Here is a 10,817-nt window from a genome sequence, read left to right on the forward strand (position 1 = left end):
GAGTAACTAGATGTCTATTTTAAATCAGGACGGTCCCAGTTTCACAACGTCTGTTCTGACTCCTGAGAATTTAAAAAAAATATCTAAACATATCCTTGTTTCAAACATCTTAAGGTTTACCGCGTATTTACCACAGAGAAGGCAAATACAAGGCAACCGAAAAGAGCGGTAAAAGGCATCCGCAGAGCGCTCGAGGTTCGGCGGGCTTTTCGGTAAAGCACAGCGCGCAGTCAACTGTCCGTTGTAGTTGCCATTGCAACGAGTGCCGCGCGTGACCCCGTCATAGTTAGTGAGGTGTGTGTAATCAAATGCACCTGCACCCCTATGTGTCCCCGAATTAAACTTTATACAGTGACTGTAACCTTTAGGTCAGGGGTCTCCAACCTTGTTAACAGTGAGCCAGACTTCTACAAAAAAAAGTAAGAGGAGAATACCATGGCGCTCACCCTCCAAGGCAAACGTCAATTACACGTGTGTATGCACAATACAAAAAGAGAAATGAGAGATCCGATTTCTACAAAGTATTATGCCTTGGCACCCACTGCTTTAGGTTCTTCAGGCTCATTCAGGTTTTCAGTCTTCGGTAACGTGCCCAAGGTTGGTAACACAACTCCAGCAAACTTTAATTTCATTACATTTAACCACTTCGGATAATGGGAAAATGTTTCGGTAATATAACTCAAAGTAAAAAAAAATATATCAATTCAGTGCTAAACAAATTGTTACTTAACTACCATCCCACAACTATCTGGTAATGTAGTTGTATAAATCAATTTATGGTTTTGCCTGAAATCAGGATGTGACTATGTGATGAAATAAATCAGGCTGCCTGTCAAAAACATTGTTAATAGTATTTAGGCTGAAAGGATATCTCTCACACAGAACAGTAACGTTCAGTATTCTAAGCATACAAGATACAGCAAGACCCAGTTACGATGGGCCACAGCATGTCACCTTGGCACCTTTAAAGCTGAGCTGCAGGAGGAAAGGAACTTAAAGAGAGAATCTCCGTCATCCTGCAGTTGACATTATTACTTGTTGAAGTTAAGATCTGAAGAGCTCTCTGGGAATGGAGAGTGTCTATAATCAATGACAGCTGACCCAAAACAAAAATGAATGGTCAAATAACAGGAACCATCTATCATAAGAAAACTGTGCTCCACGAGATTCACATCATAAATAGAGGCTGTCTTTAATGGATAAACCAGAGTTGGCCGTGATATAGGAAGTCTCCGTCCCCCATCATCTCCATTTGTGAGTTCCTGGTGCAGCCACGGCCGCTCACATCTTCTTCCTTAGCTTGCCCTTCTTGGGTCCCCGGCCAAAGCCCGACCTCTTAACCTCATTGAGGCGCTGCCGGTTCTTGGTCTTCAGCTTCTTCAGGTTGCCACTCTGCAGGAAACGTTCCTTAGCCTTCTTCTTGCGCTGCTTCAGGATCTGCTCTCTTGTCTTCAGCTCGGAGCGTGCCTGTGGACCGCCCTTCTGCTGCTGGGGAGCTCTCCTCCCCCGGCGGCCTGGAAACACACCCAAATGGGATCAGGCCTCCCCAGACCCACGAACTATGACTAGCCCATCATGCAATACTAGCATCACCACAATTTTGAAATTGCTGTTATTATTGTGAATCTATGTTAAATTATTGCGATGCTACCTGCTAGCTATGGTATTTACAACTTTCCAAAACTGCATAGTTAAGAACAAGCAACAGGGCAAGCCAGACATCTACATGCATGCAACTCAGAAGACCCTACCTCCCACACCAGCCTTCCTGCCCCTAGTGCCTCCAGTCTCTTCATCAGAGTCAGGGGCGGCATCGTCCACTTTGTACTTCTTTTTCCACTCCTCATAGCTGTCGGGTCAGTAGTTAAAGAAAAGAAAGCTGCCCCGTAGCAGTGCAGTGACCCAGCTTGAAGTCTGAGAAGCATCAGTCACACTCCTTAATATGGTCAGTATATTTGCCATCTTACACTTCTGGATCATTCCACAGAACAAGGATACAAGTTCTTCTTCTTAGAGGAAGCGCCGACTACCTGCCCACTCTCTGTTCTGATCTTCTTCTTGTTCTCCTTCCCCGTGTCACGCACAAATCTCTTCCGTTTCCGATCCCTGTTGTGAGATTGTATGTGTGAAATAAACAAACTCTGAAAACACAGGCAGGAGGAAAACCAAAAACACTTTGCTAACTCACCACTTCATTATGTTCTTGTACTGGGTCAGCTGGTTGCTTTCATCCCCCATCAGGTCAAGGATGGCAGATGATGCTTGTTTCTCAAACGTGCTGCCCTCTCCTCCAAGACTCAACCTTTCCATATTTAACCAAAAGTAAAAAAACAAGCTTTATGTACCACTTGCATGGCTTTATACACAGTAATCTGATAGCCACATTGGTGTGAAATCACACAGAGGCCAGGACCACAGCAGAACCTTTACAAGGTTTGCATAGTAATACTGAGTGAAGTAAAATAGCAAGCTGAGCAGCCCAGTGAAAGCGAAGTAGTGGCTTACCCTCTCTCCGAGTCAAAGTCCTTCGGCCTGTATGGAATGTAGAACTCCTCCTCACGAGAGGACTGCCTGATTTTCTTACTCTTTGGCCCCAAACCACTCTCCTCATCTTCCTTGCCCAGCTCTTTCTTCCTCTTTCCACCAAACACTTCAGAAAATAATCCCTAAAAGATATACATTGTTACTACTATTTGAATTATCCGGCCACTTCATCCAGCTCCTCTTTGGGAATCCCGAGGCGTTCCCAGGCCAGCCAGGAGACATAGTGTCTCCAGTATGTCCTGGTCCTTCCCCAGGGCTTCCTTCCAGTGGGACATGCCACCAGGGAGGCATCCAGGAAGCATCCAAAGGTCACGGTCTGATGAGGACAACAGAACCACATCATCTGGAAAAAGCAGAGCCTTAATCCTGAGGTCACCAAACCAGACACCCTCAACGCCCTGGCTGCGCCTAGAAATTCTGTCCATAAAAGTTATGAACTGAATCGGTGACAAAGGGCAGCCTTGGCAAAGTCCAACCCTCTGGAAATGAGTCCAACTTATTGCCAACAATGCGGACCAAGCTCTGACACCTGTTGTACAAGGACCAAACAGCCTTTATAAGGTTGCCGGTACCCCATACTCCTGGAGCACTCCCCACAGGTTCCCCAAGGGACGCGGTCCAATGCCTTCAAGTCCACAAAGCACATGTAGACTGGTTGAGCAAACTCCCACATACCCTGCTAAATGAATGAATGAATACAGAGCTGGTCCCCTGTTCCACGGCCAGGGCCAAGTCAAAAACCACACTGCTTCTCCTGAATCCGAGGTTTGACAATCCGATGGACCCTCCGCTCCAGCACCTCTGAATAGACCTTACCAGGAAGGCTGAGGAGTGTGATCCCCCTGATGTCCACGCGATGTTGCAAGATGCATGTCAACCAGGACAGCCCTGCAACATCCAGAGCCTTGAGAAACTCCAGGTAGATTTCAGTCACCCCTGGAGCCCGGCCACCGAGGAGCTTTTTAACCACCTCAGCGACTTCCGCCCCAGATATAGGTCCACCCCCAAGTCCCCAGATTCTGCTTCCTCATTGGAAGGCGTGTCAGTGGGATTGAGGAGGCCTTCGAAGTATTCCTTCCACTGACCCACAACATCCCAAGCTGAGGTCAACAGCGCCCCATCCCCACCATAAACAGTGTTGATGCTGCACTGTTTTCCTGCCCTGAGCTGCCGGATGGTGGACCTCCTCGAAGCCGTCTGAAAGTCATTCTCTATGGTCTCGCCAAACTCCTCCCACACCCCAGTTTTTGCCTCAGTGACTGCCAAAGCCGCATTCTGCTTGGCCCGCCGGTACTCATCAGTTGCCTTTGGAATCCCACGGGCCAAAAAAGCCTGATAGGACTCCTTCAGCTTGACGGCATCCCTCACCGCCGGTGTCCACCAGTGGGTTTGTAGATTGCCGCCACGACAGGTACCGAAAACCTTATAGCCACTACTCCGGTCAGCCGCCTTCACAATGGAGGCGCGGAACATGGCTCATTCAGACTCAATGTCCCCTGCCTCCCCCAGGACATGGGTGAAGTTCTGCCAGAGATAAGAATTGAAGGTCCTTCTGACAGGGGATTCCGCCTATACGCTTGGGTCCGCCAGGTCTCGCCAGCTTCCTCCCCCCACCAGCGGAACCAACCCACCACCAGGTGGTGATCGGTTGACAGCTCTGCCCCTCACCTGACCTGAGTGGCCAATTCATGCAGTTGCAAGTGCAATGACACGACCACAAAGTCTATCGTTGAACTGCGGCCTAGGGTGTCCTGGTGCCAAGTGCACATATGGACACCATTATGTTTGAACATGGTGTTCATTATGTACAATCCGTGATGAGCACAAAAGCCCAATAACAAAACACCACTCGGGTTCAGATCAGGGGGGGCGTTCCTCCCAATCACGCCCCGCTTCCAGGCAAGGGAAAATGTGGATATATGTTAATACTCATCATAAGGGGTTTAATGAGCCGCACTTTGTCTGGTTCCTCACCCAGGACCTGTTTGCCTTGGGTGACCCTACCAGGGACATAGGGCCCCGGGCAACTTAGCTCCTGCGATCATTGGAACACGCAAACCCCTCCACCACAATAAGATGTGTGCTCCAGGAGAGGCGATTTGAATTACTATTCCCTTAAACACCGTTTTTTTGGTTCATTAATGCTTTTACCCAATGCTATTTAAGTGTATAACAGTAGTGCTCCCAAATACTCAAGCCTGAAACCCTTGAGATGTAGGTGCCTTCTTAACAATGCCACAGATTACCAGTTGTAAGAAAACTCTGTGAACACTTCCTGTCATGTGCCAATGGCCCTTGCTTATTTGTTTGCTGCTATTATTTGTTTGCTCCCTCTGTATAACAATAGTTTAATATCTGCCTTTGGAGGATCTGAAGGGTCCTGGAGTGGTACCGACCTGCATGTCTTCTTCCTCGCTCTGTTTCTCATCAGTGGGACGGGTAGTGGGCAGGACAGGCCGTGTCAGCCGATTCTCTTCCATCCGGTCCTCTCGTGCTTGCAAAAACTTATCCACCAGGTAATTGTGTCGTTTCCTCTTGGCGCGCATTACCTCACTGGCCATTGTCTTACTGGTGGAGTTGATCTCAAAAATTGTCTAGGATTAAAAGGGTGACCATGTAAAGAAGAAATGGGACTAATTATGAAAATGGATTTCATTAACAAAATTTGCTGAAATTAAGGCAATCATTGTTACTTTAGATGGATATAAATATAAAATCCAAATAATATAGCAGGAAGGAAAAATATACAGAAAGTCCTTCACATTAGACACTGCTTTATGCAGATACACCCATGACCCAAAACATTGACCACTCCCACATGAAGCAAATACTGTTGATGGTGCAGGTCAAGGTTTGTTATATATTTCGCCTTGATGCCCTGCGTGCCATGACCCATTCATCACTCCTGTGATCATCAAAATTATCTGCCATTTGTACCACAGTAACCCTTGCGTTGATTCATACTAGATGGGATAGCCTTCATTCGCAACTCACATCAGTGAGTCTTGGCCAATATCACCTTGTCAGCGATTCATGGGTTTCCTTCCTCGAACCGCTGTCCTCACTACGGCTGACTGGGAGCTCCCCACAAACCTTGCCATTTCGGAGATGCTCTGTCTCAATCATTAAGCTGTAATGATCTGGCCCTTGTCAAAGTCTTAGATCTTTATCCCTGCACATTTATTCTGAATTCAACATGTCAAGTACATGTACTGCATATTACCTTAATATTTAATATATATTTTCCTGACATTGTTTTTACAACATAGTCAACATTATTCGTTTCGTTATTCGTGTGGGGGTAGCTATAATGCTTTGGCCCATCAGTATATACACAATCAGATATACATATACACTTTTGAAATAATTGCTTTACACATACAGCTTTTGACTTGTAGCCCTTGATACTGTCCACCATTTGTAGCCGGTTCAACTCCATCTTTGCCAGTCCAGAACCTGTAAAGCACAAATTGGGCTATTATGCACCACACACCAAAATGGGTATAAGGAAGGAGGGGGTAAGGCCACTCAGCCAACTGACCCAGTAGGGGGTGGACGGCCATGTCATGAAGCTCAGTGTTCTTGACACGCTTGATGGACTCGGGGGAAGGAGTGGGCCGGGACTTAAGATACTGCTTGTAGGCATTTTCTGCCACACGCCTCAGACTCTGCAAGTCCTGCGAGTTCTCGTGAGCTGTGATCAGCTGGGCTTCCTCGTCATCCAGAATGCTCTGGGGGACCCGGCCGAAGATCCCATCAGCATCTGCATATGGGTGAGAAGGGAGCAATGGGTGGGTTCTTTATACAAACAAAAACATGCAAGAATAAAAAACCATCCTGTATTGTTTCAAAGGGTTCAAGGTTCAAATGTTTTCACCAGCATTTTTAATTCCTGGAACAGCATTGTTTTTGAAAATACCATCCGAACGCTGCATTGCAGTATAATGCCTCGATGGTATGATAAATTAGATACTGCCCAAGCCTAATCAGATTACTGTGGTGCTTGCAATGTCACAATTGCATGTGCATAACATGATTGACATCACAGATTGTGGCTCATTGGGCAACACTGTGACCTCACCCCTCCAAACTGATTTAACACACACAATAAGTGGATTTAGAGATTGCATGTTCTGTCCATATTTATGTGGGCTTCCTCCAAGTACTCCAGTTCCTTCCCAAAGATCAAAAACAGTCAGGTGAAGTACAGGGGTGGATTAATTTCCCTGAGGGTTCCATGCTGACATCAACATGGACACTCATGTACCGGCGATTTAACTAGACATACCATTTTCCCCCAGAGAGGGGAGGGGCCCTGATATTTGCTGGGACCTTAGGTTTTAACCTAGAATAACCTATACATTAATCCACCTGTCTCTAAATTTATCCCCTATTGTGTTATGTGTATGCGTGTCCTGTCTTGTGCCATTGACTTCCTATGCTTATGGTAAATGAATCGATGATAAATAGTCTCACACCTTGCAGCTGATCAGGCAGGGAAAACTGAACCGGCCGTCCCAGGAAGAGGTGGAGATCATAGACATAAGGCGTTTCATCCGGGCACACCAAGCTGTACGCAGTGCCGCTCCTGCCAGCGCGCGCCACACGACCTGTGCAAGAGAAATACAGCATGAACCCATGGATACAACCCCATAGAATATCCTGAGCCAGAAAATACCCCCTCACACCCTACCCACTCCCACACCCACCAACTCTGTGCAGGAACAACTTGGCCTTGGAGGGGAAGTTGTAGTTGATGACGTTGTCCAGCAGGGGGATGTCAATACCGCGTGCAGCCACATCAGTCACCAGCAGCACCATGGCCTTACGGTGCACAAACTGTCCAATGTTGATCTTTCGTGCCGTCTGATCCAGGGCGCTGTAGATGTAGGCGCACGGCACACCCTGCAAGGCCAACAACTGACACACAGATAGAGTAAGATTCCCCACAAGGCAAAAAGTACTATTTTCTCCTCATCATGTTGGATAAACCCAAAGCAATATCACTTCTCACCTCTTTCAAATACTCCACATGGTGCTTGGTGGCCACAAAGACCACCGTCTGTTCCTGGGGCTTCACCACATTGCGCAGGAGGTGCAGCAGTAGTGCAGGCTTGTCATCGACACGCAGCTGGAAGAAGGCGAGCTGGAGACGGAAGGGGCAGAGAGTCAGGACTTCCAAACGTACATCTCACCTAGGCTCTGTGAGAAGATCAAATGAACTTACCTTCAGCTGGTCGCTCAACTTGGTGTCCACGTCCAGACGAATGAGCACTGGCTCTGTCAGTCCTGGGGCGACACAGAGGAGCAAATGTGACTCGTAGAAACCAGTAACCATTCACATAAAAGCCAGAGCACCCATTGTTTAGTGACTAAGCACGAGGCACATACAGCTTCAATGACAGAGGCCACCGTGACTAAGAACACTGCAACAATACCCGTACAGAGAAGAGATGCTCACCGGCTCTGGCGAACTCTACCAGCATCTTGGGCAGGGTGGCAGAGAACAGGGCAGTCTGCCGTGCATCTGGAAGCCGTTTGATGATTTCCTGCAGCTGTTCGGCAAAGCCCATCTCAAAGAGCCTGGCAGGGCAGTGAAGACAAACTCAATGGTATGGACACACCACCTCCACCTATCACTGCTCAGCTCCCACATAACGCTGAAGTGGGAACCTTCTCCAGGGCTCCTGCAAACATGTGGGCCACTAACAGGCCATGATTTTGTGCAGTTTTAATCTTGGAGGTGATATTACCTGTCGGCCTCGTCAAACACCACGTACTCCACGCTCTGCAGCTTCAGATTCATCTCCATGACAACGTGCATAAGGCGGCCTGGGGTTCCAATGATTCTGCAAATGTGACGGTCAGAGATCTTAACGTCCATTTTCTGCTCTGCTTTTTCTATATACAAAAATCAGGCATTCTGCCCCTTACATGTCAGGGTTCTCATGGAGAGCAGCGAACTGGTCGTCCATTCTGGGGAAAAACAAAAGTAAATAAATAAATAATCGGTGCCCAGTCATATCAGCCGCCCCAGCCACCCCAGAATGCACAGGATGCTCACACACTTTCACAGTTACACGGCGTACCTGTCTCCGCCGAGGATCAGCGCCGTCTTGAGGCCCGTGAACTTGCCAAGCTGGAACACAGCAGCACTACATTTGCATTCATATTACTTACAACCATGAATACAGAAAGCCAGGGAGGGAGAGAGAGAGACAGAGAGAGGGTACAGCGAGGGAGGGACTGTAGGCATAGCCTCAAGGGACTGTATATGAAATCCTAAAGGTTCCTTTCACATGACTGCCCGTCATTTGTACCGACACATTAAATACATGTAACAGCTAAAAGTATATTTTGTTTTTAATTTGGCTAATGGAAATTATGTAAGAAACTAATTTTAACCAAGTCAGTTTCTATAGCTGAAAATGTTTTGTGTAACAATGCTGATTCTGTGAAGAGGATGTATGGAAGGGTGGGGGGGGCGGCTGTCTCACCTCTTTGGTGAACTTCATGGTCTGCAGTGCCAGCTCACGGGTCGGCGTCAGGATCAGGGCTCTGGCACCGCTCTGGGCTTGGGGAGCCTTCAATCGCTCAAACATGGGCACCAGGAAGGCAGCAGTCTTTCCGCTACCTGTCCTCGCCATGGCCACCACGTCTTTGCCATCCAGAATGACGGGAATTGTCTGAGGATTTGCAAGGAAGAAAATTCCAATAAGCTATCCGCTCCTCTTCTTTGCTATGGCCATTCTGGGGGAGGGAAAATTACCTTTCTCTGAATTGGAGTGGGCACTTTGTAGCCCTTCTTCATTATGCCTTTATAGACAGGGTAGCTCAGCCCTGAAACAAACGCAGGAACATTAATCTTCTTTGAGTTTGCACACAGACACCTTTAGCCATGTCGTCAATGAAGGTAGCCCCTTACCCATGGACTGAAAGCCTCCCGATTTCTTTTTCTTCTTGTTCTGTGCTCTGACAAGTTCTCTAGTGTCAGGCTCCACGTCCGAGAGGCACTCAGACGGTGCGGGAAAACGAGGCAGCTTTCTTCCGGGCTTCGGAGAAAAAACACTGACATTTTACCCAGAGGAAAACACTTATCCCCCCAAAAGCTGAAATACCCGTCTAATTACCACAGAACTCTGATTACATCCGGATGATCTAACACGTCATCAGACTGTCGTCTCCTAATAAATTTCAGCGCATCAAAACTGTAGTTGTTTCGTCTTGTTAGCATCGAATTCTCTGACAGAACGACGTCCCTTTGGCCAGTCTAACAGACCCACAGCAGGTTGTTCGTAACTCGGACTATGACTGTGGTACTAACAAATTATTAAGTAGGACAACCGGATAAACAAACAGTTTAGGCTGGCGTGAATGTATTCAACATCAGTATCAAAACCAGCACAATAATAATAATAAACATACTTACAGACTCATCTTTGTCTATTTGGGCAGCCAGTTCAAATTCCCCACCGTCCGATTCCACATCAGGCTCTCGATTACCTGGACGTCGTTTCTTCTTCGTCAACTTCTTCTTCCTCTGAGCCATGGCAAGTGATATTGTGTCAGCACTTTCCGCGTGCAACTAACGGTCAGCTGATGTCTACGAGGGCTACTGATATAAATTTCTAAAAAATAAAGTGGAATTTAAAAACTCTGTAAGACTTCAGTCGGATCGTCTACTACTAGGCAGACATTTTGTAGCACGTGTGTTTCCCCAGCACGCTGGCTCCTCCCAAGTAGCGTATGACGCATTGCGCACAGTATTGGCTCCACCCCCTACAGTCGGCCCGTCCCTGTTCATTGCAAGGGTACTGTGAAGTCGTCCATCCATACATTCATCCATTTTCTATACCCACTTCTCCTATATACCGACAGAAATGCAAATTCATCGGCACCGCACAGGTAACATAACAGAAATGTGTTTTCGTCCCGCACGCTTCATCTATAACCAAGAAGTATAATGGATGGATCGGTAATCTTGTTTCAATTAGACGGAGGGATACTCGAGTATTTTGGGCGAAACTTTTGTACGTACAAAACCTGAGTAAACTTTCATTGTCTTACCATGAAAGATTAGTATCGTGATGCATGATCCAGGAGAAAAAAAACATCAAATTAAAAGTTGTTGAAGAATCAGACACAACTTTGGAAGTTTGAGGCTATTCACCGAGCAGCACACAGTTCTAATAAGCTTGCTGTAAGGGAACCTAACAGCTACTAATTACTGGCCTGCGTAGATTTTCCTTACTACCTTAATGCACTAGATGCCT

At 47.1% G+C, this 10,817-nt stretch overlaps 1 protein-coding gene across 1 annotated transcript; it reads right to left on the reverse strand.

The window, feature by feature from the left end:
* Window positions 1-598: 598 nt before the first annotated feature.
* On the reverse strand, window positions 599-10,277 carry ddx54 (DEAD (Asp-Glu-Ala-Asp) box polypeptide 54). Its single transcript, XM_049020006.1, has 20 exons — window positions 9,974-10,277; window positions 9,470-9,596; window positions 9,314-9,384; window positions 9,042-9,230; window positions 8,634-8,683; window positions 8,479-8,520; window positions 8,298-8,393; window positions 8,006-8,127; window positions 7,772-7,833; window positions 7,559-7,690; window positions 7,254-7,464; window positions 7,023-7,154; window positions 6,086-6,307; window positions 5,927-6,000; window positions 4,941-5,138; window positions 2,506-2,666; window positions 2,189-2,302; window positions 1,999-2,106; window positions 1,752-1,849; window positions 599-1,514 (listed from the first exon to the last, which is right to left on the reverse strand). The coding sequence occupies exons 1-20, from the start codon at window positions 10,091-10,093 to the stop codon at window positions 1,282-1,284; spliced, it is 2,562 nt and encodes an 853-aa protein (XP_048875963.1). The 5' UTR covers window positions 10,094-10,277; the 3' UTR covers window positions 599-1,281.
* Between the last annotated feature and the right edge of the window lie 540 nt (window positions 10,278-10,817).

This window comes from Brienomyrus brachyistius, chromosome 7, assembly GCF_023856365.1.
Source record: "Brienomyrus brachyistius isolate T26 chromosome 7, BBRACH_0.4, whole genome shotgun sequence".
NCBI lineage: Eukaryota > Metazoa > Chordata > Actinopteri > Osteoglossiformes > Mormyridae > Brienomyrus > Brienomyrus brachyistius.

Coding starts and splice junctions, on each gene's coding strand:
- ddx54 (XM_049020006.1), bottom strand. CDS start 10,093: ATGGCTCAGAGGAAGAAGAAGTTGACGAAGAAGAAACGACGTCCAGGT. Junction 8,684..9,041: donor CCATGAAGTTCACCAAAGAG/GTGAGACAGCCG, acceptor GCTGTGTTCCAG/CTTGGCAAGTTCACGGGCCT. Junction 8,128..8,297: donor GTGTTTGACGAGGCCGACAG/GTAATATCACCT, acceptor CTGCCCTGCCAG/GCTCTTTGAGATGGGCTTTG.